The 26,773-nt window shown below is 41.8% G+C and overlaps 1 protein-coding gene across 2 annotated transcripts; it reads left to right on the top strand.

Moving 5' to 3' along the window:
- The first annotated feature begins 2,997 nt into the window (after positions 1–2,997).
- nr5a1a (nuclear receptor subfamily 5, group A, member 1a) lies at positions 2,998–25,149 on the top strand. 2 transcript variants are annotated; one of them, XM_018731775.2, is made up of 7 exons: positions 2,998–3,575; positions 6,998–7,116; positions 7,324–7,465; positions 8,447–9,105; positions 17,152–17,271; positions 18,111–18,258; positions 23,359–25,149. In XM_018731775.2, the coding sequence occupies exons 1-7, from the start codon at positions 3,506–3,508 to the stop codon at positions 23,610–23,612; spliced, it is 1,512 nt and encodes a 503-aa protein (XP_018587291.1). In that variant the 5' UTR covers positions 2,998–3,505; the 3' UTR covers positions 23,613–25,149. The 2 variants fall into 2 exon arrangements, with proteins under 2 accessions (XP_018587291.1, XP_018587292.1); XM_018731776.2 differs by lacking the exon at positions 2,998–3,575 and adding an exon at positions 6,073–6,196.
- The last annotated feature ends 1,624 nt before the right edge of the window (positions 25,150–26,773 follow it).

Here is a 26,773-nt window from a genome sequence, read left to right as displayed (position 1 = left end):
GGCGTAGTTTTTTTTTTCCCCAGATAATTTCCATTTAGTCATAAGAATAATTTGTTTAAATAATTAATCAAAGCTCACTCTATTATTTAGAGTGAAAATGTATACAGAATGGCACCAATATCCCATAAAAATGCAATTTCATTAATAAATTCTATGCATCCAGCAATAACCCTATAAATATACATAAATGTATTTACGTAAATAGATGCAATGTACAAATTATTTTATTAACCAATTGGTAATTTTATGTTAAAACAGTGCGTACAGTACAATACTTAATAAGCATGTAAAACGCGTTATATAAGGACTTGCAAATTCAGCATAATAGAGGTTTTTCGGTTGACTTAATTATGACTAGAAATTTCCGTATTTAGACTGCCAGGCCTTTCAGTATAAAAAAATAACTTTCAAACAAATGTGGAACAAATGACCTGAAACAATAAGACGAACACTGCAATGCAGTTTTGCGGCTGGGGCCTAAACCCCGTTCGTCCTCCCCTACACCCTGGACAACAGGGGGCGCCGTCGCTGGGGTCGAAACCTTAGACATGTAGACATGTACCTGGCAGTTGCGCTCCGAGAGGCGACGCATTGTGTGGATTTTCTTTGTGCCCCACAACTCAACACATCGCTGAAGCCACAGCTCCACCCTCAATAGCAAAACAAGAATGAAATAACAATATAATCAAATTGAAAATCAAAAATCAAAATCAAAATGAAATATCCTGTGTTTGCAGGTAGATATAAACTATGGACTGGGTGGTGGGTAAATCAGTAAATCGGTCACACCAGTCTGAACCAGCTAATTTTATTTTCTTTCCAAGGCCATAATTAGCATAATTTTCCATGAATTAGCCATTAACTGTTTGATTTTATTATCTGTCCAAGGACTTAATTAGACTAATTAGTAATGAATTAGTCGCTGTTTGAATGAATTGCTCTCGGTGTCTCCATCCGCTCCTCCGCTGGTACCTTTCAGCCCAAATACCGCAATGAAAATTGATGAAATAAACAAAGTTGCAATCAAATCGAATGCACTTTTAGATTTTCCATAATAATAATAATATAAGATTAAACTAAAGAGGTGAAGACAATGAAGCAACAGTTGGTTGCTGGAGCCAAACCAAGAACACGCAGCCAGCAAGAAAGTGAGTGGGGTAAGACATGTGGGCCATGGGAGTAAGCAGTGATGCAGTTGAAAATTATTGGAAAATATGACATTGTTGCAAAGTGCAGTAACAAAAAAAAAAAAACCAGCAACTTTTGTGTGGATGAAATGCTGTCAACTTAGCACAGTCTCTCCAGCTTGTTGGCACAGCTTTTGTCCTGCTGATAAGTGGAACATATTGGTGCCATTGTGTGTGTGTGTGTGTGTGCGTGTGTGTGTGTGTGTGTGTGTGTGTGTTTGGGGGGGGATTTGATGGCACGCGCGTGTCCCCTGCATGTTCCTCTTCCTCGTCCTTTCTTCTTTCTCCATTCAGTGTCAAGTTCTTTTCAGCACCTCGATTATCCTTGGCGTGTCCCAGGCAGCCGCGTGGAATTCCTGTGTCAGTGTGGGTGGCTGCGTTCGCTCCACAATGGGCCACACAATGGCGAGATGCGGCGCGTGAAAAGCTCACGCACTCACACACACTCGCCTGGAACATGATAGGCCTGCCAACACACACCGGCGCAGTTAGCGCTGGTCATCGAAAGCGGTGTGTGTACCCGGCTACTGTACCCAGTGCCTTCAAAAGTAACAAACACATTAGAAAATTGGTACTCCAGCACTCCTTTCCATTAATTATCCTTCGTTATAAAGTAACGCGGGTCATACAGGGTCTCCTGCCTTAATGCTGACATTGATCCAGTACGGAGACTTTAATAATCACTTGTACAGTGATTCCATATTTTAATATTTTCTTAATGTGTTTTCTTAAAAGATAAATGATTTTTAAAGTTTTTTTTAATGTTTATCAGCAGTTAATTTATTTATGGTTTTAATATGATTTAAATTGTACTTATTTATGTGTGTTTCCCTTGTTCAGAGCAAAAAAATATGGTTATTCTTTCAAGGTGGTTCCTTCATCACCTGGTTACACTCCAAGACTAATAAACAAACTGCATTAGAATAACCTGTTTATTACTGTTCAGCAGGCAGAATATTGTCACAAATTTACTCACAGCAGAGCAATATTTGGTTTATTTAAATTTCTTAAAGAACACATTCTCTCCACTATCTCCTGCATTAGCAAAGTCTGATCTGACAAAAAAAAAGAGTAAAAAAGTGAAACAGTATGAACAGGTTGGCATTTCAGCTCTTTAAAATGTTTCCAATTTAATGAAGAAAATAATCATTGAGTCATAAATGTAATAATGATTAAAATTCCAAGCAGTTTTTTTTCCCATTCTTCAAGAGATAACTGTTATTTAATATTTATTATTTGCATTAAAAATTATTATAGAAGTGTTAATTCTACATGGTTTTTCCAAGTGAAAATGCGTGAAAAGAAGCGCACGACCCCCGCAAAACCCACCTGAGCGCGTGTCCGTGGATCGACAGAAATTTATCGAAATGTATCACTTTATCTTTTCAAAAATGTTCTCTTTTTTTACATTATGAACAATATTTTTACGTAATTATGTGTTGATTTGAAATTATTTTTTCATTTATTCATTTCAATGTTTGAGTACAATTGCTCTTGAAATTGCTGTACATTCCATATTTAATAGAAATAAGGACGCTGTAGTATATTTACTCAGAAGCTCCTTTTATTTTTACACACCCTGCTGTCCACCTTTCCTAATTACACCATAATTGTTATTTTCATTAGTCTGGTAAAACAGGGTTAAAATGTATCTTAAAACGAGATCAGCAAGAATGTGGGATACTCATTTTAAAATATATTTTTGTCCGAAAGAAGCCTTTGTGTGAAAGGGTTTAAATGCAACCAGACGTCAGAAAAAGGAATGAAATGAGAAAGTGAATCTGTAAAAGGCATAAAAGTGAAAGTGTTGAATCAGCGAAGGGCAGATGGTCAGGTTCACCCTGGAGTTCCTGCAGATCTTCCTGGGAGCATTAGAGGAACCTTTGGGAAGCCCTTTGAGGAACTTCTGAGGAAGCTATGAGAAATATTAGAAGAAGCCCTGAGGAACATTTTGGGAAAGATTCGAGGAACATCTGCAGAACCTCCCAGGAACCTTAAGAGAACTTCTGAGAGCTTCTGAGATCCTCCGTAGTCCTCATCCAGAGGAGGAACCATCACATGAGCTCCAGGTCCAATCAGAAGCTCTCACCGAGGAGGTGAAAAAGGAGGAAGGAGGTGAAGGAAGGAGCAGGAGGGAGCGAGCAAGACAGGACAGCGCAGCCTGCACCGGCGGCTCTATCCAGAGCTCCACACAGACCTTCTTCTTCATCACCGCACATCCTCACATCCTTCCTCGTGTCGTGCTAAAGAAGAGGAGCGGCAGAAGAAGGTGTCCTGGGGATCGTGGGGTCCAGCGTGGGGTCTTTGCCTGGCTTATCATGTCCTTCACTGCGGCCTCGTCGGACTCCAGCCTCAGCCTCAGCCTCATGCAGGAGGACCAGGGAAAAGGTAGGTTCAGAACCTCCGATCTCAGCATTGTCACATGGAGATGGACTTTTCTCAGGACGCGTAGCAGCACATGGACCGCGGGGAACAGCCCGGCACGTGCACGCGTCACGCGCGCGCCGTCTCCACAGATCTCACATCAAAGCACTTCTGTTCTGTTACAAAAAAGAGACGGTTGAACGTTCAGGACGTTTGAATTTAATCATCATCGCCATCATCCACACGAACCTCTCCAAACCAAACGTGGATTATTATAATTTATCTGGAACAATATTGCTTTTACTATATTATTACTGAATAATATTACTCCATTATTTATAGAGATATTAAATAAGAATCGCGCCGCAGGAATGCGGTGTGTTAAAGTAGCTTTAAAGCGCAGCGATGGAATTCAGATCAAACTAAATGTTACCGATGCAGAAATATTCTGTTTTAAATTGACTTTATATTTCAGAAATGTTTTCAGCCTCAGCCCAATTTCTCCGAAACAGCTCAATATTCCAGTATTTACACTCTTACTACTGCCCTTCGAGGGAATACCATAGTAACTTTATTCCAGCATAATTGTCAATAAATTAGTATGAATGGTTAGTGGAACCTGTTTGTGTCTGTGACCATAATTCATCTGAATTTAATAAGACATTAATTTAATATCTGTTTTCTGGTATCCTTCCCGATCTGATATTAATCATTTGTCGTATTTTTTTTTTTTTAGATTTTACTACAATAAACATGTAAATAAATGTAAATCTGCAATTGTGGAGTAGGGGGCACTATGAAATATGTGTTAAACAACAACTGGATGATTTGTAATAATGTACATTATAGGAATACGCAAAAGCCCGCATCAGCTAGAAATAAAAAAGCTGGCAATTTTTATTTTTTTCCTCAAACAACGTTTAGTTTAAAAAAATTAAAACAACCTGAAAAGAGTAAATGTTTATGACGGACGTATTTAAGAAGTGTGTAACTTGAATATTGTCTGGAATAAGCTGGAAACACCTCATGAAAAGTCGATAAATAAAATTAAATAGTCAATGTATTTCCTGTAAAAGAATGTTTGCTTAGTTTGCGAAATTATCTAAGAAAGCGCAAAACAAAACTCGAATTTCAATATTTCATTCGTTGTTTTTATTTTTACCAAACTTTTTGTGCTGAATCAGTTTTACACCATCATGCATAAGGCTATTAAAATATTAGCTGGCCTACTGTTTAATATTAGTCTATGTGTTCGATTTCGCTTTTCAGTACAAATAAACAGTGCAGTTCTACCTCCTTCCGTTTACACCTTTATTTGTTTCGCTGTGTATGAAATTAATATGTGTTCGTATAGTCCTATCTACACACATCTCTCTCACGCACTTCTTCAGCTTCCGCCCAACCTATCTTACTTTGGGAGACTATAATTTATAAAAATGGATATGCCCAGATACCCCAGTCCAAATACCCCTGCCGAAACCCCAGTCCAAATACCCCTGTCCAGATACCCCAGTGCAAATACCCCAGTCCAGATTACTGTTCACTGTTTTTTTTATTCATTTGTTTTAATGAATAACTTCAGCGTGTTCAAAATAATGTTTCTTATGTATTGTTAGCCTTTTGACTATATTCAAGTTAATGATATTATATCACAAACGGTTTGTGTTTACGGGTGAAACGCATCCCCCCCCCCCCCCCCCCACACCGTATTAAAGTGTACATGTGGAGATTTCGTATTTCACTAAAGCATTACAAACGGACACGCGCACAAAGTGTTTGTTGTCCATGCATTGAGACAGTAATCAATGATCCATGTAAAGTGATTCGGACACCGTGTGTGTGTGTGTGTGTGTGTGTGTGTGAGGATGTGGACAGTGTCTCCTCTGCCCGCGTCCCTCACACCTTCTCATTCCATTCTTCTTCAAACATCCTTTTCTTATTGTTTCAAATAAATACTGTATTCTTACAATCCGCTCCGCTGTCGGGGGTCCTTCCTCGCGACGGCCTTATCATTGAAATGTCATTAAATCATTTCATTAAATGATTCAAATGTGGTGAAGAAGAGCAGTTAGAGATGGAGGATATTGTTGTGTTTACTGTCATACAGCAATTGCTGTTAAATAAATGTACGAGATCATGTGCACATGACATGATCATCGGGACACAGAGAGACCAGCAGCCAGACAGGAACGTAAATGTACAGTAATAAACAGTAAGTAAATTAATAAAACCGCCCTTGGTACTGCGATCATTCATAGCGACCGCAGCTACCTGCAATAATAATAATAATAATAATAATAATAACAAGAAGAAGAAGAAGAAGAAGAAGAAGAAGAAGAATATCCATGCTTGCTGCCTCTCGTGACTCTGCAGGACGGATTCGTGCACGAGCTGTTAGCCACGCGCAAAATCTTGTGCGTCCCTCATTGGCGTTTCTCCGCATTTTTTTTTTTTTTTTTTTTTTTTTACTCGACGGGCACTCACGCGGCGCGTTATTAAAAGCGCATCCGCCCATGACGCGAGAGCCCGGCGCGTGCCACACAGGCAGGTGTATTCCGTTCGTCGCCGCGCCGCGCGCTGCTCTCCACGTCTGTCGGCGCTTTTAACGGATCTTGTTCAGGAGCGGAGCGCGAGCCGCAGTTAAGGTAACAATGATCTGAGATTCAACACGTTTATCAATTATATATTGATTAGATCGCTGGAATATATATTTCGAAGTACAAAAAAAACTACAGCTGCGATTGTAATTATTGTATGAGCATCACTGAATAAAATGGATTTCAACTGATTTAATTTATTTCATAAGTTATTTTAAACTGAAAGCACACGCATTTAAACACAATATTCTGATCAGAAAATAAAGTCACAATGGCTTGTATTAAAACGTGTTGCTAGGAACAGGAATTTATCTTTTAAATCTGAATTATTTAATTTAAAACTGTGGTTACTAAATTATTTATTTTTACAGACATTGTATTTGTTATTACAATTTATTACAGTACATTTAAAAATAATACAGAATAATCAACAATGTTATTTTAAGACTTTGCTTATTAGTTCTTTGGTAGGTCGTGCCACCCACGATCATTTTACGGCTCATTGTCTGTTTTTTTACTTATTTAGAATTTTTTCAGTAAATTAAAATTAATTTTCTCCGCGTAAACCTGGTTTCTTTGTCCCATTGAAAAGAATGTATTTTCCCTATGTAGGAATAATAAAGTAGAAAAGAAACCGTCTACTCCTAATGCCTATATATGAGTTTTCACATGTATTTCCTCATGTTATTCACATTTCTATATGTAGAAATGCAAATTGCACAGTATCCAGTATTTTAATAATAACAGCAGTGGCATTCTTCTTCTTCTTCTTCTTCTTCTTCTTCTTCTTCTTCTTCTTATTATTATTATTATTATTATTATTATTATTATTATTATTATTATATTCAGGTGTCTCCCTGAGGGTCATGGACTACTCCTATGATGATGACCTGGAGGAGCTCTGTCCAGTCTGTGGAGACAAAGTTTCCGGATACCACTATGGGCTCCTCACTTGTGAAAGTTGTAAGGTATCCGGACAGCTTTTCGATCACATTTATTTGAGAAAATAATATAAATGAATAATTCAATTTAAACGGATTTTTTTTTTGTTTTAATTATCACAAAATACATTTTTAAAAACTGTGCTGAACATGTAGACGCTAATGTTACTATTGATGTTACTGGTGTTGATATTTTTTATTGTGTTTCCCTCCAATAACTTTGATTTTACGCAGGGTTTTTTCAAGAGGACGGTTCAGAACAATAAGAGGTACACGTGTGCGGAGAAACAGGACTGCAAAATTGACAAAACCCAGAGGAAAAGGTGTCCTTTCTGTCGGTTTCAGAAATGCCTTAACGTGGGCATGAGGCTAGAAGGTAAATCGCAGTATTCCTGCCCTCCCGCCCTCCTTCTCTTTCTCCTGCCATTTTTTGGGACTAATTAAAAAATGCAAAAATCAGTAATTACGCTTGAAAATCTCGCTGTAACCCCTTCCAATTGTTTATTACTTTCAAACGTGTCGGAGAAATTCTTTTTCTCCTAAAACTAACCAGGACACCTCACAAGGAATTCTTTGTTTTATTTCATAATTTAAGAGGATTTCAGGTTCGTTGCTGGTTAGCTTTCAGTCTCAGGAGTAAACAGTTGTTCGATGAGGTTGTTAACTTTACTGTACTGTTATTATATAGTTTAATCCTGCTGTACACTCCACTAGAAATTGATTTTTTTTAAAAAAATGTGACTTTCTTAAATTTAAACTGTGAAATTGTAATGCATCTGCTTAAAAAGTGGAATGAAAAAAATGAGAAAAGCAAAGGCAGCCAGACCTTTCCACTTGGGAATAACTGGGGAATAAAAATGAACACTTTTCCCTGTCTGAGATGCAGAGAAGCACCTGTTTCCGCCAAGGAATGACACATTCTTCACTGGCTGATAAAACTCTGGGAATTTAGTTTTGGCTCTTATGAAAGAATAACAAGATGAAAGAGGGGAGGCAATCTCTACTTATTGAAAAAAGTATTTAGCCGTAGCTTTACTTGAACTTTATTCTTGCATAAAAGTAGGAGAAAATGAAAGAAGATAAGTGGATGCAGAGTAGCTGACTCAGTCCAATGTTTTTTGTGGTACTGCCTTTTGTTCGATTCTCTTCATCCATTGAAAAGCTTTTACGAAAACTGTTTCATCGTAGACACTTGGGTAACATAAGAAATACTCTCAGGATGATTAATAACTGTTCTGATCTATAATAAGCCCTTGCTTTTTCTGGCTTCGAGCCCCTGCTGTAAACCAGGAAACAGAAAGGCCAATGGTAAGCGGCCGCAGGAGTCACGTGATCTGTTTGGCTTTCTCTTGACCAGCTGTCCGAGCAGACCGGATGAGAGGAGGCCGCAACAAATTTGGTCCCATGTATAAGCGCGACAGAGCCCTGAAGCAGCAGAAGAAGGCCTTGATAAGAGCCAACGGCTTCAAACTGGAGTCCACTCCTCCAATGATGTCCCCGGTGCAGACTGACTTCAGCTTCTCAGCGGGCCTGCAGGCACCCCACCACATGTCAAAGGGCATGATCCCCTCCACCCAGCCCTCCATGGTGCCCATAGACTACGACCGCAACTCATATGGACCCCCTTCCATGGGCATGACAATGCAGGGCCACGGGCCCCTGCCTGTCCAGTACCCACAGTACGGCTCTTTCTCCAGCAGGGCCATCAAGTCCGAGTACCCCGACCACTACACGAGCTCTCCAGAGTCCCTTGCAGGGTTTGGGTACCCAGAGACATACCCAGCAGGATCTCCACAGCCCCCGTGTGTGCCACAGCTGGTGCTGGAGCTACTGCGCTGTGAGCCAGACGAGCAGCAAGTGCAAGGCAAGATTGTGGCCTACCTGCAGCAGGAGCAGGCAGCCCGCAGCAAGCATGAGAAGCTCAACACCTTTGGCCTCATGTGCCGCATGGCCGACCAGACACTTTTCTCCATCGTGGAGTGGGCCAGGAGCTGTGTCTTCTTCAAGGAGCTCAAGGTAGTGTCCCGTAACACCTCAAACACTCTGACATTTAATATCGGGACCTAGAAACAGCAGTGGTCCCAAGGTTTAGTTTTGAGGTTTCAAATGTTTCCTGTAGTTTTTAGGGAGAACACAAGTTTAGCATGAAACCTTTCGGGTACACGTATGCACCTGATACATTTCTTGGCTTAATCCTCAAAAAGATGCATTATGGATTGAAGTGATTTATCTAGGAACCTAGATACCGAGGGTTGCTCCTGAAAATGACTAGAGTTTTCAAGATCTGGGGGAATTTAAATGTGCTGTTGAGAACATTGTTGCCTACAAGGTTTCCGTCTCTTGCTGGCCAACACATATGTGGAACCAAGTGTGGCTGTGCATGTCGTTGATGTCTCTGTTGCTCAGAGGTCCCGATGCATCTATTTACAAAGATTACCATGTAGTTAGGACCATTGTGGTGCTCATTGCAAGTGGGGCAGCAGGTGGTGTAGTGGTAACACCTCTCACTTTATATTCAAGGAAGCTAGGTTTCAGTCCCTCCCCTCATTGTTTTACCCTCAAGGAAGGTATTTTCTCTAAATTTTACAGTTGTACAAATGGTAAAATCACTGTAAGAAGGTTAAGATATAAGCCTAACAATATAAACTGCTTTGAAGATAAGCATCAGCTAAATCATTTTATTATTATTATTATTATTATTATTATTATTAAGAATAATAATAATGAGAAGAGGGATTCCAGCAGTGAGTGTAGAAGGGCCTTGAGTTGTTTTTATGGCAACACACAATGCTAGTAGTGTGCTTACACTGAAGTTCCACCCACCTTTCTTCACTCCTACTTGCACCGTTTCCCCAGCACAACTCCTCTGCGGCGCAATGGGGGAAGCGACCCATTGTCTCGGTCATATCGAGGGTGACTCCCATGGAGCCCATAGTGTGCTGCCATCCCTTCAGGTGCTCGTACACTGCAGGGTTGTCCACCTCAGATGGACATGAGCTTAATGTAAAAGCGTTGAACGATTTTCCGTCTCATGCAGGCTGTTGTGCTGGTTATGACAACCTGCTTTTCTGATTCAACCATCATCCTGTGACTCGAGTTTTTATACGTTAAAAATGCCACGATGCAATTTCCTCTGCTGAGTGTGTCTAATTCAACAAGCCGTCTTACATTTATCCAGTCCTGGAGATATAATTTTTTTAAATTTGCATGGTGGGTCTGCATTATCCTACTTTAGAGTCCCATCCCCATTAATATGAATATTGGCAAAGATATTCAGGTAAACTTGTACATTTAGTTTACTTTGTGATAGTTTTACATTTTATAACTCCATGCTCTTTACCCCATAAAGTTTAGTTTCTCAACGACCATATGCACTACCAAAGTTATTTGCGGTATCGAAAAAATTCGACTGCAGTTAGCTTTTTTAAAGGAAATTCGAATGGTTTGAACAATATGATTTATATGTTCCTTTTAATGACAAATGGTTCAACATTTATTAATTTAGTCTCCCTTTTTCTCATAACTAATTTATTACATATTTGTGTTTTTTTTTTTCCCCCACCAGTTTATACTTGTTTTCAGTGGAAAAATTCAGGGTAAATCTTTTTTCCAAGAGTACTGCAAACGCAATAATAGTGTGATTTGAAAGAGAACCCTCAGGCCTTCACCACTACGCCACCTGCTTCTCCCTAATACCCTCTCACTTCTTTGCAAGGTTAGAAACCAGTAAACCTGTAAACCAGCTCTTCTTCTCGGTCACCGTGGAGTCAAGTGAACAGTATTAGAAAATATTTGACTTGCATGAATTTTGCCATCTGCTTCTGTCAGAGTGGAAAAGGGTCAGGGAGCTGTTTTGTGAGTGCATTTGTGGCAGGGAGCTGAATGCTCTGCTCTGTACTGGAACCTCACCCTGTAAAGTATCCATTCATTGTTGTTTAGAGGCTCAGCTGAAGGAACTTACATTTAACCTCTTTTACATGTAGGTATTTTACAGGGTCTTCTTCATGCTAAGCACCCCGCTCAAAGGTATAACAGCAAGGTCCATCATACTGAAACAAAATATTTTAAAATGGCTCGAGAAGACATGTTTACATTTATTCATTTATATGGCACTTTTCTCCAAGATGACTTCTGATACAGTTTTTATACCGAGCTACTGCTGATGAATTATACATTTATACAGTAGGGTAATTTTTATTGTATCATTTCATGGTGAGTACCTTGGCCAAGGCTGTTAAAAGCAGGAGGTGGGGTACAAATACAGGATTGCTAGTTGAAGGGTTAAACCAGTATGCTTCCTGCTGCCCCAATAAATAAATAAATAAATAAATAAATGTGTGTATATATGGATAAATACATAAATATAACCCATAAATACATACATTTTGGGGAACTTTTTTCTCATCCTCACATGAACATTTGTGGGATTTGAACCAACAAAATTAAGATTCCCAGTCTTCAGCTTTAGGCAAAATGTCACCTGGTGCCATTCCTAACTGTACTGTGGTTACCATGCTGTCAACAAGCCCTTACACCTGTGTGCAGTCCGCGTATTTCCGAGAGGCCTTCTTAGTGCACGATCCAAACCCTTATCTGCTTTTCCTCCAGCGCGGCGATTAGAGTTACTGCGGTTCTTGGCAAAGCTCCATCCCTCCGAAAGCAATGAGCGTAAGTGAGGGTTTGAGGAGCATCGCTGTTCTCCAGCGGTCTGTGGGCAGATACAGCATGACCCTGGTTAGTGTGTCACCACAACAGAACCATTGTTTCTATGAGGAGACTGAGAGCCGTGAAAAAACACAGCTACAGGTTTATGTCAAAATGGTCCGGCACATAATTTCACTCGAGACTTTTCCGGAAACCCATTCACAAAGGATTAATTAATCAGTCTTCACATTACTTAACCGAGCCATTTATGTGACTGTTTTCCACCGATCGCCCGTTGCTCAAGCGTCTCTGAAAGACTACCACGTACCTCAGATGCTGCTTGTTACCTGATACCCGTGGCGCTGGTGCCATGAAGATACCTTTCCTGTTCCGAAAAAAATGCCCAATTTGAATATGGAAATGAGATCCCTCCTTTTCTTACTACTTGCATCAGGCCGGATCAGCCATTAGTGAAAAATATTGTTACATTACTGATAAATAATCAATTTATACTCCATTTCTCTCTGGACGCTTCCAATACATTTGTGTAGAAGGGAGAACTGAAAAGTAATATTCATTATTATTAACGAAAGCTTGCCTTATGCCGCTAAAGATCTGTTTTTTGATCGTACGAGAAATAAATAAATAAATAATCATTCATTATTGCGTTCGTAATTTAAAATGGTTATTCTTTGTACACTTTCCTCCCTCAATCAATCTCGACTAGGCGACTGATTTTAAGAATCAGTATGGAATCATAAGGGTATCTTTGCTTTCATATCTAGCCTTAGCTAAGATACGGCTTCGCGATGCTGTGGTTTCTTAAATGTCTCTGGTGATGCTGGACTGATATTAAAGCTTTTGACAGAAGAGCGCTTGCCAGGAAGAAGAACAAAGATGTAAACGTTTGCCAGAGCGCCTCCCCTGAGCCTCTCCTCTCCTGCTGGTAATTACATTCCGTTTGGCAGATCAGCCCGGAATGCGAACCCTCAGTCGTCATCCATTGTGTTTTACACCGTTGTTTGCTGGAGGAGAGTAAAATGGGGTTGGAAATGTTTACAGGTTCTGCTTCTGAATACCTGTGTTTAGAAGAAAAATCGTTTGCTATGGTGTTTGAGCCTGTTCACTAGTTGACCCCCCGCCCCACCCGGCAAAGCCTTATCACACATTTCAATATGCCAGCAGGCCTGAGGAGTTCTTCGCAACCCTGAGGATAAAAACCAACCATTAAATTGCTTTAGATGTCGAGAAAGGGGGGGTGAAAAATTCTACATTTTTTAACGTCATCTGTATATGAGTCTAAATATGTCCTAGAAAGACAACTGCATTTCAGTTTTTATGACAGAAATATGGTGGAGCTAAAGCAAAATAATGCATGAGGTCATAAAAATGCCCAGTTTACTTTTTCATTCCGGGTTGGAAAGGACTCTTGCTTCACTGATCATCAGCAAGGCCAGTGATTTTTTCTGGTATTATCAAAATTAGAGTTAGCATTCGAGGGCTTTGTGACAGGGTTGTGTTGGTCTCGGTGTTCGCCATCATAGGTGCCGGTGTACGCTGATGTAGTACTGTACCGTGGTGTAAACTAGGCCAGAGGCCATGGAAAAGTAAGAACGCAGAAGCAGGTTAAACTGCAGAAGCCCTTTGACTGATCTCCCTCATCTGAGTTTTTTTTTACATTTGGGATGGAATTTTTTTTTTAAGTGTATGACTGTAGCTGAATGTAAGAACCAAGCATGCAAATTCTGTTCCCATGATCTTGTAAAAAAATGCTTAATCAAATTTCAATTATTGATCCTCAGAAGGAATATTCTGCGTTTTGCAAAAAAATCCTGAAACAGTGATATTTCTGAAAGTTCCAAAATAATTAATTAAATATATATACATTTTTTACATAATTAAAAATCATTTAATTTAAACAAGTTATGCAAAGGCACTGATTTAAAAATACGGCACGCTGTCAAGTACAGCAAATGCATTACTGTGTTTAGTGAGAATAAAAGGCCATGTGATGTTTGCTTTGTTAGACTGCAGACAAAACTATTGTCCACAAAACTGAGACGTGACCACCGGTATGGAAATAAATTTTGTGAGAATCATTTTAAAAGGGAGCACTGTTTGAAGTGAGTAAGAATTCAAGGCATTTTGTTGCTGTTTTGTAAATGCAATCGAGTTGCCCACTGTATATGGGATCGTAACCCCGAATCTGCACAAAATGTTCCCATATTTACGCAACATTATATTAACACCAAATGAGACAAGTTAATGCTTTTTAATACGGAACGAGAACAATTTCAGCAGTGCTTTGTTTCCTTTCAGTGAAGTTCTTAGCAGCCGACACTGCTGCGATCGTAGATGTAGAGCCTTAATTCATAACCACCAAGTTCAGGTCCTTGACCAACACGCCCTCTGCTGCCCTGAGATACAAAAGTCTGAAAGAAGTTTTTCTCTTTAAATTTCCCCACACTGTGTCTTCTGCAAAAAAAAGGAAAGAACTGTCATGTAGAGAAACGCTATATAATCGCAGCTCCCACGGTTAATAGAAGTTTTCAGAGAACAGTCTTGTTTACCGCGTTACATAAACACACTCAATTAAAGTGAACTTGTGACCTCTTAGCTTTTGAAAGAAACAAAGAAATGAAGACAAATGGCAGCAGGTGGCGTAGTGGTTACAACCTCTGCTTTGCACTCAAAAGGCCCAGATTTGAATCCTCCTTCCTGCTGTAGTGCCCTTAATCAAGGTCCTTACCCTGAATTGACTCGGTAAAGAAAAATACCACATTATACAAAATGAATGCATGACTGTACTTACCAAGTTGCTTTGGAGAAACGAGTGTTAAATATTAGTACAATATGAAGTGTCTATTACTGCAGCTCCTGACATGAAAACTGACAAGCCTGTAAATAATAATAATAATAATAATAATAATAATAATAATACTGCAATGTACCTTGTTGGTGGACCTCAGCATGCAAAAAACACAACTTGGCCTACAATTCTAAAGCTGTGTTTACGTCGTATAAAATATAGCAAAGTATCAAATCAGCATTGTCCTAAAAAATTAATGGTTAACGCTTAAATATGCCCAAGTGGCCGTATTTCACAGCATTATTCTTAGTCGTTGAGCTCAGACCATTAATGCAACTTTACAGTAATTTCAATGTGTGTATTGCAGGGTATTTGTACTGTATCACTTCGGGGAAGCGCCTTGATCGGGAGTGCAGCAGGAGGAGAAGGATTTGAACCAGCAACCTTCAGGTCAAATCTTACTGGTCCTAATCACTACACAACTCGTTGTTGTGCGTGATTTATGTGTAAATTAAACCTGCAAATTGCAAAACCGGGGTTGAAATACCGCAAGATCGAAGTACCACGTGCGCGTTGTATTTGTGTAAAACAAATTACGGTATGTACTTTATTTTTGCGTCGAGTGACCCTCATTCTTGTGTCGAGGACATCTGCTGGAATTCATACGAGTATCAATTTCGAGCACCTTGAGTCCGAATGTGGACTCTGAGGACGTTAATAAAGGCTTTGCTGAAAAGAGAAGCCGGAGAAAAACTCTGGGGAGCTTCCTTCAAGTTGTGGAATTATGCTTTTGAAAATGCAGTTTTTAGCTGCATTAAATTTATCAAATTTTTCTCATTTCTCCTGCTTTATAAGTTTTTCCTCTCCTTCGTAAGCCCTAGGTGCCATACTTGCAGGGGCTGATGGGAAATCCAGCAGCTGCCCCAGTCTGTGCTCCTCGGGGAGAGTGTCGGTCTTATCGCGTCCAGAGAAGCGGCGCTCGGCTGAGTTTGTCCTGCTCGGCCGACGTGGACGCCGGGAGCTCACAATGGCCCCAGCGTGTCCTCGAGGCCCACCTGTGCGGGGCAGCTCCGATAAGGGGCCGTAAATTCAAAACAGCATAGCGCGGTGTTGGTTCGTGTCCTGTTTGTCTCCCAGTGAAAGACGTGCCCTAACGGCAACACCTGCAAAGTGTTTGTGTTCTTAACGTCCAACGTCCACACATAGCGATGGACGTTAAGAAAAAAGCTCTGTGTTCTGATTTTTATGGGAATTTCTATCCCAAGGTGAGTATTGATGCTAAAATGCGAACGAGCGTGGAATTGCGGCTCTGGTTCAGACGTAGAGCTGCGAACTTGGGGTTCTGTGGTTGGACGTTCGTGTGGAGTCTTCTGTAGTCCCCTCTGTTTGCTGTGAACAAGTCCCGTCCAGGTGGTGTCCTCTCTTCTACTTTAAGCTTCTACTAACTGCTCTACGGGTGGCACGGTGGCACAGCAGGTAGCACCGGTGCCTCACGACTCTGGGTCTGTGGGTTTGGATGCAATTTTGGATCCGGCTCAGTCTATGTGCACTTTGCATGTTCTCTCTGTGTTCTCAAGAGTTTCCTCCAGCTGCTCTGGTTTCCTCCCACAGACCAAAGACATGTTTCAGGTGAATTGCTGACTCTGACTGTCCCGGAATGGACAGATGTCTCATTCGGGGTGTACCCTGCTTCGCGGCTTAAATTTCTGCGATGGGCTCTGGATCTCTGTGGCGCTGCACTGGACATGCGGTTATTGATAATGGGCACATTTTGGTTTGTGGGGGACGTGATATTTCAGTCACTCTTCTGTCCCCCTCAGACCTGTCCAGTTATGGGGACGGACACCTCCTTAGACCACGTATGGACACGCTGGACAGCTCACAGTCTGGGAGGTCTTTGAGAATTGTGAAACCATGGTTAACTCACCTCACCTGAGCTTGGATGTCCCCTCCTTCCCCCACGGTGGTCTTTCCACCGAAGCTCTCGGCTGCCTTGCAAACCGGCGCCGTGTGTGTGGAGCGGCGAGCGGTTCGAGCTGCCATTGTACGGCAGACGCTACACAGGATTTTTGTTAATGATGCCTGCCATGGCAACGGAGGCCTCCGACAAAAGGAAGGGTTGCGCTGTGTTGTTCTGCCTCATGCCCCCCCCCCCCCCCCCATATCCACCAGAATTTCCTCTTCATGGTCACTGACATGAAAAATACGCCACTAAGGAGCTATTAACATTCATCAGTTTGGACAATTTAGCAGAACCTGATATGTGTCCGTCTTTTGGGTCCCCGTCTATTATCTAAAGGCCGGAGTTTGAAGAAGGAACTAAAGCTGCAGGCGTGTGTGTGTGTGTGTGTGTGTGTGTGTGTGTGTGTGTGTGTGTGTGTGCGTGTGTGTTTTTAAACACAAATTTATCATTTTATTTATGGTTTCTACTTAGTAAGTGTTCTCATTACCATGCATGTTTGCGAGAGATTGCGAACAAACAGAAAATGTTATTTATTTAGTCTGAGCAAAGGCGGCGTCCTGTCCTCAGTTGTGTGTGGACTGTGGTGGTCTGTGGTCAGACGTGGTGTGATTCAGCGCTTCCTTCATCATCATCCCCCCCATGGCAGGTGGGAGATCAGATGAAGCTCCTGCACAACTGCTGGAGTGAACTGCTGGTGTTGGACCACGTGTCCCGGCAGCTGCGGCACAGCAAGCAGGAGAGCCTGCTGCTCGTCACCGGACAGGAGGTGAGAGCCGAATGTCCAACGAGGGCATAGACACACACACGCACACACACACACACACACACACGCATCTAGTAACACGTATACACCCATGCGGATGTACGAGCTCATACAGGCACATACACACCACACGCACACATGTAAAAATATGTACATCCAAGGTACACAGCAAACACAGAGACGCACGCACACGCATGGAGCGACACAGGGTGGGTATAAACGTAGACGTGATGGACACACACGTATGGACACATGTAAAGACACACCTGGATGCATGTTTGGATATGTAAAGCACTGTCCATGTAAGTACATGCATGTGAAATAACTGCTTACATGTGAGGTTTACCCTGGTACTTCACTGTCCAGCTTCTCCAAAACCCCCAAACACACTGACGTTTGACCTGCTCAAATATCTGATTGTTCTGGTGCTGCTGGAGCTCCATTAAGATCCCTGTTTTGCAGTAATTAGAGTAAAAAATGATTTATTCTTATTTAACTTTGCCAGCAGTTCATGGTTTCTGTTAAACATGTAGAAAACAGTAATGAAACATGGATCTAGCAATGACTCAACACTTTGGAAAAAAAATGTAAAAATTTTACCTAAATTATAGTAAGATGCCGCTGTGTTACTGAGTATTTCTCATGTTATGATGATGAAGTCATTTCTGTGTTTCACATTTTTACCCCATGAGTCACGAGTCATTATTCTGGATATGAAAATGAAACGTTCTTCCATTTACATTTACAAGAGGAAATAAGAACAGCATCTTTGGAACTCTTTTGCTGCAGAATGTATGTATGGGCATTTTTTTTTTTTTCATGTGTTGGGGTTACTTCTGCAGGTGGACATCGCCTCCGTGGCAATCCAGGCGGGGGCGACACTGAGCAGCCTGGTTCAGCGAGGCCAAGAGCTGGTGGGGAAGCTACAGTCGCTGCAGGTGGACCGCAGAGAGATTGTCTGCTTCAAGTTCCTCATACTCTTCAACCCCGGTGAGAACATCTCCTGACAACACCACACAGCATCCATCCATCCATCCATCCATCCATCCATCCATCCATCCAGTTGTCATTGCACTTTATTGATTTATTTTGGTAAAATGCCATTAATCTAGTTTGGTAGCTGTCATTCCATCATTCCAACCATCCACCAAAATTTCATTCTTCTCATCCTTAGATGTTACTGTTAATCAGCCAGTTTGGTAACATGCCATCTATCCATCCATCCATCCATCCATCTTTCACTATGCTTATTGACTTAGAATTAAAATGCCATCATCCAGTTTTCCATCCATCCATCCATCCATCCATCCATCCATCCATCCATCCATCCATATTTTATTCTGCTTATTCACTAACTGCTAACCCATGGAATGTCAGTGCCCTCCGGTAGAAGCCTGGTTCCTAACCCAGTGAATTCCTGTTCACCTTCCTGATGGAATTCCAGCACATTTCCCAGCGCCTCTCGCATTCCCATCTTGGATATGAACTTTCACTTTCAGGAGTTAAAAATCCCTGCAAAAGACTCATAATAGTTTGAGGCCTCAGTCACACATCCATTAGCGAGAGATGAAGGTTTAGTCCAGATGGAGCAAAGCAGTCAGCATTTTTGGCAAAGGACCTTAATGGAACTAAAGTGTCAACAAACCATCAACGGCAAGTGAAGGCTGAAGTCGGGGGGGGGGGGGATTCATCGGCCCCTTTGAACAAAACCTGCGCCAAAACAGAGAAGCAATTAACCGTTCATTAAGTCTGACGAAGTAATGTCCCATTTCTGCACGCGGAACAGACACCGAACTCAAGAGGAAGGGAAAAAATTAAGTGGACACCAATATAATATATCGCATCGACTCCACAAATATTAATCTATTTAAACGGCGGCAGGCATTGTCTGAACTGATTTCTGCTCTCAACCAGTATATGGATTTAATTAAAATCGGTGCGATCTGAAAAGGCGGCGCGTACAAAGATGCGCGCGCGCCGCCCTTTGTTCCGCAATAACACTCCATATAGGCTTAATGGACGGGCCTATCAATTGATTTCCTGGCTAACACTGGCGCAGCAGTCTGCGCACGTGGGAGGGAAACGGGCTTTTATCGCCACATTCCCCTAAGCGACTGCAATTTAGCCCGAGCCCGGCGGGAACAAAAGGCGGTTTAAATAATGAGAAAGCTTGTTACGAACCGAGAATACTTTCCCCGTCCCTCCTCTGTGTGTTACTCGCGCTCTCTCGTCTCGCAATCAATAGACATGGGTTTATTAGGGCAATTTTTTGTTCCCTCTTGCCCCCTAAGCGACATTGAAAAGATTATTCAAAATATTTAATTACTGTGTGAATGCCTGTCCCGGCGGGACTCGGTTGATCTTGAAAAGGAGTCCATTAGCGGGGGCCTGCTATTGTCACACGGCTCCGAGCAAACACACACACACACACACACACACACACACACACACACACACACACACACACACACACACACACACTGCTCAAACCGGTTCCCCTGCCGTGGCACCACGCTCCTTGTGATGCTGGCCAGGAGCCCCGTTTGCAACAGCAGCATGTGTGGCAGGTCCTCTCCGGGCACGCGCCTGCCCCCGGATGGACATCTTTCACTTTTTTTGTGCATATGAGGTTGCATGGATTTTTTTTAAATAATTTTTTAAATAAAAAGTAGTGGGGCTGGAGCAACAGCCAGCCCACGGCCGATAAATATCATTACAGTTTATCAAACCTGCCTCCGGAGGCCTGCTATTGATGCATCCTCCGCTGTTTATCCAGCAGTGACTCACGGTTCCCAACCCATTTATATGGCTGGATCTTCACTGAAGCACTCTGGGTTAAGTGTCGAACTTAACCAAACCCGGCGGCGTATCGCCGGTTCAACTGCAGAGCGCATTCCGGAAATTTGAACCCGCAACCTCGTGGTCACAAGTCCAGCATTTCAGTGAATACCCGCAGACAAGGGGTCCAAATTCCACTCCTACAGTGAATAGGCAAGTGAGGCTGGCGAAGAAAAGTGCACCATCATTGAAGGTGTGTGTGTCCGCGTCGCGGTGGCTCACCGGAGCTGCAACACATCTGCCGCCAGCTGTTCCGTGGACGTGAACACAGGGCGGGATTCCGGCGTTTGAAGCCCTGGGCACTTTGACTCTGAAATATGCCAAAAGAGGGCAAAAACTTGTTGGTTTACCTAAATTGTACCTCGAGTGACATGATGCACTTTAACTATTCTAATGCTGGACCGCGTGATTGGTGGAGAAGTCGAAGGAAGAGGAAATGCCTAGAAATTCCGCGATTATCTTCCCGAAATGTCATTTTAAAATTTTACGCTCATTCCATTTCTGTCTCACAATCTTTTCTCCCTTGCTGCGCCTTAATTTTCCTGCCTCTTGAATTGTTTCCCTCCTTCCCGCCCACCCCAGGCACGGTGCCCACGGAGCCGCACGTGAAACCCGGCACTGGTGGGGGTTGGGAGGGGGTGTCGAGATATCGCCGGTTGACGCACGAACAAAGTCAAAATTTGCAGCTGACTGTTAATCTGGACCGTTCGTCCTTCTAATTGCTCCGATTGCAGGCCCCCTTCATATCTCTAATTTTACACAACTGTGATTTGCGCACAGGCCTTTTCTCTGTTAATTATATGACGCGGTGCTGACATGGGAGCAAATGGCTCCCTGCTGCGGCCCGGCGGCGCAGGCATCCCGCGCGATTGGGAGCGATTGTCTAGCGGCCGCCGGATTCATCCCCAGGCCTTGATCAAGAATTTCGTCTTTTATTGAGCATTCGCTGAACCAGCTTTGCGGGCGTTTTCTTTCAAACCACACATTCTTTTAAAGCGAACGCAAACGGCACTTCATCTAATTTAGGAATGTTAATTACGAATGTAAAGGCGCGCGGAGGCGCTTCACAATAGCGGTAGCGTTGATGTTTCTTTCCGGCCCGCCGGCGTTGAGTGTAGACCGTGAACTACATTAAAACGGAGTCTAGAAGTTCTTCTTTCGCAGGGTTATGAAAGGACGCGTGCTCCGTTTCCATTCTGAGCCCGAGAAAATGCTCACCGCATCACAATAAGGGGCATTTTTGCAGCTGCCGACAGAAAGGACTGAAACACAAACACCCCCCTCCACATCATCCCGAACCCAGCGTGGTGTTTGGGGCTCGTCCTTCCTCAGCAGCGTGTGCAGCCTGGGACGCTTCCAGCTGATACAAGTCGCATAACAAATCACATAACACGATGTCGTATACAGAGTGTATATTCCCATAAGTCTGAAATCAAAGGAATAATAATAATAATAATAATAATAATAATGAGAAGAAGAAGAAGAAGAAGAAGAATAGCTGGCAACACAAATGATTTTATTCCAACTCTGATTACCTATGGGGGAAAATATGGAGTTATCGTTCTTTACTTAGAGCCTGCAACATTCATTTAGGAAACTTAATTTATACAATATGATATGATTAAAGGTTATTGTCAGGTTTCTCTGAAATTTATTTTTCATCGTAGCAGTTCCATCCTTCAGAACAACGAGATTTTACAGAAGGGGGCAACACACAAGGATGTTTCAGAAATAAAAAAAAGAATAAATTAGCATAAGAGATGAGAAAATAGGAAAATAAGTAAAAAGAATGAATACATAAATTTTACAGAGATATTTTCCATATGACACACACTGTAAACAGGAAGACAACGCAGAGTGTACGTCACGCACCTAGATGCCCCCCGAGAATATCACTGCGCTTGGCTGAGTACCGCTGTCTTGGTCGAGGAGCCGAATTGATCGAGGAACGAAAGAGTTCTCGAACCTGTCGGACCTTGGACTCTACGCCGTCCGTCCGAGGGCACGACCAGGTATTCTCTGCATAGCACCTGCGAGGGGTCCAGAGAGAGATGCTGCGTGCAAGTCTTTCCATGTTCTTCTGGGAAGCTGCCAGAAAGCACTGCTCGAGAGGATGGCCCACGATCTCGGAACAAACCTGGAGTACTTTGAATAACCTGGTATTAAGGCAAACGGAAAGACAGCGATACCAGGCTGTGGTGCAGTGCTGCATGACGCTCAACAAGAAGTGTGAGAAACAAAAGTAAAATGTGGTTTTTGGGCCCAAAACGTCCTTAACCAGCGGAGTTATTTTTCCCTATGATTCCAGATTTCTTGAACACACCGTATTTCTGGGGAAGGTTTATGTTACGAATGAGTTCATGCCAGGAATTCCATTAGTTCAAAGGTCATTGGATAGCGAAGTGGTTATGATGGTCATCTTCTAATCGGAAAGTTGTCGTTTTAAATCCCACTCCTGCTATAGTGCCCTTGGTTTACTTTACAGTAAGAATACCCTGCTGTATCAATGGGTAAAACATTGTGAAATTCACAGTATAACATTGTAAGTTGCCTTGCACAGAAGCATCAGCGAAACAAAAAGTAACAGTAATACCTTTAATGGTCAGCAGGTAGCGCTGTGGTTAATGACCCCGATTTTCCAGTTAGAATCTCGCTCATCTGTTTGGAAAGTTGCTTGAAATTATTCTGGCAAAATATTCTGTGTCACAAAAGCATACAGTTGAATATGAAACAGACTGTTTTCTGTGAAAAATGCCCCTGATGTAACTTGTGCCAAGCAGACAGGTGCTACAGAATGTTTTATTTTCTCCTGTTTTTTCTTTATCTCCAATCCGTCACTTTCTTTCACACTCCCTTCTGCCGGTGGAAGAATTATGCAGTGATTTATTAATCAAGTATTCTGTGTAGAAAGCCTTATTTATTTGTTTTGGAGGTTGTTTCATCCAGCGGTTCATCTTATTCTTCCTTCAGTGGTTACATTTACATCCGTATATTTATTTTTTTAAATCTTATTGAGCCTTTTCTCCAAAGCTATTTACAGTTATATACAATGATAAATATATATGTTTTTTTTTTTTTTTTAAATTTCTTCATACATCAGGAACATTTTTACTGAATCAGTTCAGGGTGAATTGCTTGCTACTACAGTAGGAGGTGGGATTCAAACCTGGATCCTTTGAATGCACGGCTGCTCCTCTAACCACGACACCACCTGCTGCGCTGGCTGATCTCCAGCTCTCTCTGCTCTTCCAGACGTGAAGCTCCTGGAGAACCAGCAGTTTGTGGAGAGCGTCCAGGAGCAGGTGAATGCCGCCCTGCTGGAATACACCTTGTGCAGCTACCCGCAGTTCCTGGATAAGTTCGGCCAGCTGATGCTACGGCTGCCCGAGCTGCGGGCGCTCAGCGTCCAGGCCGAGGACTACCTGTGCTACAAGCACCTGAGCGGAGAGGTGCCCTGTAACAACCTGCTCATCGAGATGCTGCACGCCAAGAGGGCCTTCGTGTGAAGCCCCGCCCCTTGCGTCCGAAGCCACGCCCATTCCCGTGAAGCTCCTCCTCCTCGCTGTTCCACCGCAGGCGGAGTACCTGAGCCAGAGACTGTACCTTATTTACCCTTCGATCTCTCTGTGTTTATCTTCTGCGAACCGGCAGAAATTTGCACTTGAGTGCAGTTCCGGTCTATATTTTAACGTCTTGAGACATTGCTCATAAACACACGGACACACACATACGCACACGCACATGCACACGCACGCACACAGACCTGTAATTGGATATCCGCAACTTATGATTTGTTTTGGATATGAGGTAAATAATTAAAAATATTTAAACCTCTCGTTTCACTGGCTCCTCAAGTTACAAACGCAAAGAACATTTATTTATTTAGCAGAACATTTTCTCCAAAGCAAATTACTATGATTTACGCATTTATATAGCCAGGTCATTTTTACTGTATCGGTTTAGCGTAAGTACCCTCATCTAGGCACTACAGCTGGAGATGAGATTTGGAATGGGTGGGATGCAAGTCTGTTCGCGACTCTTTTTCTTGCTAATTATAAAGTCAGTTTTACTGCTAAGTCACATTCAGTAATACAACAATATAGACGTCCCTCAATTCGTTCTCGTAATAAGTGCTATAAAAATTTCTAACAAAAAATATTTTAAGACTTTTCATATATTTTTAACTGTGAGACTAAAGGAATGAATTTAAGTGTAAATGTACATTAGAACTATTTAAAATTAATGAAATGATTATGATAATTTTTAAAATAATGAAAGTGAAGTAATATAAACGTCGTCTCCACAAATTCTTATTCTGTGCCAGCTGTCTGATTTAGCTCGCGAACGTGCAACGTTTATTGTATCGATATTGATCGATGACACTCAGGAACACACTGACAGGTGTCCTTAGTGGACACCAGGAGAGAGCTGAATTAAGGGCGTCCCACAATGCTGTTCTTCGTGGGTGTGCTTTACTGCCATCTACTGGATCGGCAGGTAAATGCGTTTCGCTCCTCTGGCGACAAATTTCAGAAAACGATTAAGAAAACGAAATTAATAATTAACAAATAAAACTGAAAATACTTAGAGGTTTAAAAACGTGTAACCCGATCATTTGTAACACTAGGAGCCAGTTTATTTCTGCTTTTTAAAGTAGAGATGGGGGGAAAAAGCACTTCCTTAACGGAAATATTGAGGTGACCTCAACAAAAAGAAATGGAATTATTTAGTAACAAGTTCATTAAATGTATTAATACTGCGATTTTAATTTATGCATTCGCCCATGCACCATTTATCAGTGTGAAGGAGGCATTTTATTGCTTCGTACGAGATATTTTTACTGTCTGCCTTAACGTCTCAGTTCTTTTTTTCTACTCTTTACCCACTTATATCAATGGTATATAACGAAACTTCTCAAAAAATGAATAAAAAAGAATTTCTTTAATTGAAGGATACATTATTTGGCATTTCGTACTATTTGAGGATATTTGGGACAGCTAGTAGTGTAGTGGTTACAAGTGTTGCCTTTAAATCCAAAGATTGCAGGTTTAAATCCCATCTCCAGCTGTTGTACCCTTAAGCAAGGTACATACCATAAATTGTCCAGCTGTGTAAGTGGGTAAATTATTGTTTCTTAACATGGTAAGTTGCCTTGGAAAAAGATGTGAGGTAAATCAATAAATGTAAATAATACAGTCTTCATCATTAGTACAGGAAATATTGGAGTTTCTACTGACGTTCACTTTGACTTGGCCACATCACTGTAGCGTCTCACTCGACTCGAGTCCAGGCTGTTATGACTCGAGATCTGCACAACTTTGGCCGAAAAAATTTTTTTTTTCATTCTGGATAACAAGTGCGTTGGCTTCCAGCTCCACTCCAGCAGTGCCACACGTTCCGATTCCAAATATCAGCTTGCAGTTCAGTCTTCGGCTCTTTTGCAACATGTGTCCTTTGACCTTGACAAACTCGATTTGCAATTTTTTTGTGGTTTGGAGGTTTCTATTTATTTATTTTTTGGGGGGGAGGGGGTTTAACAGTTCGCTGTTCAGAATTACCTGAAGTACATTTTATTAGCATGGGATTTTGCTGAAGCAAAGTCTGCTGTAATTTATTTCATCTTTGGGACATTAGAGGCGACACTTGGTATTTGACATTTCAAGAAGCCTGCCAATACTGTCTTATTCTTGTATTATTCTTTATTTAAGTTTAGTCACATGATCCAACTCCTGAGCACTTTTCTTATATTTCTAATATGCCGGTGTTTTAATATAATTTAAAGTAAAATTATTGTATGTATGTTTGAATTATTGTTGTCTACGTAATTGTTTAGCAGCTCCGACTGAACAAGAAAGGATAATAAATGAAAATATGGGTCATCATTTTCCTTAAAAACAATATAGAATTGTATATATCAGTGAAAATACAGGATAAACAGTTGCACAAAGGAAGAAATCATTATAGTTTTATCTTTGGAGAACTGCGAAAAAAATGTTAAAATCTCAGCAATTTAGGAATGCCTTATGTAGGAAGTGGTAGGTAGACCTATAATTTAAAATAAAATAACTTAAAAAAAACCTTTATTTGCAGTTTCTTTAGATACGGGGGGTGTAACTAAAATGTTAAATATGAGTTATCACTGTATTTGTATCGCAATGTGGATTCCAGAGGAAAAAGTGACGCTATGCAATGTTTTCCTACCATGTCGGACAAGAAAGGTTTCCCATGTACATGAATAAAAGAATTGTAACATGGAAAAATACTTATTTTCCAGAAAATTAAAGATGCACAATAATGTTGTTATGGCCACGAACAGCTGGTGTCTTGATGGAATTTCTGAGCACCGTTTTTGTTACGTGTTTTAAGACTCGTGGGGAATACGACAGAGGCGGGAATGTGTTTCTGGGAATTAATTTCTGGCTCTCAATCTGGGCTCCGCAGGTCGCCGTCAAGGGGCTTCTGCGAATTGTGCGGATTGCAGGAAGATGCAAGCAGGGACTCATTCATACAGTGGAGCGCCAGGCCTAAACTCAGGGTGGGTCGGGGTACGAGGATCCGGTGGGGGGGCGTGTCACGCAGAGGTCATGTGGGGGAGAGGGAGGCAGACGGGAAGCGCTCTTCCACAACTACCTTCCTTCAGGCCGAGAGGAGGTGCGCCTCCGGGAAA

The sequence above is a fragment of the Scleropages formosus genome, chromosome 17 (assembly GCF_900964775.1).
Source record: "Scleropages formosus chromosome 17, fSclFor1.1, whole genome shotgun sequence".
Classification (NCBI taxonomy): domain Eukaryota; kingdom Metazoa; phylum Chordata; class Actinopteri; order Osteoglossiformes; family Osteoglossidae; genus Scleropages; species Scleropages formosus.
This window is presented reverse-complemented; position numbering and strand designations above follow the sequence as displayed.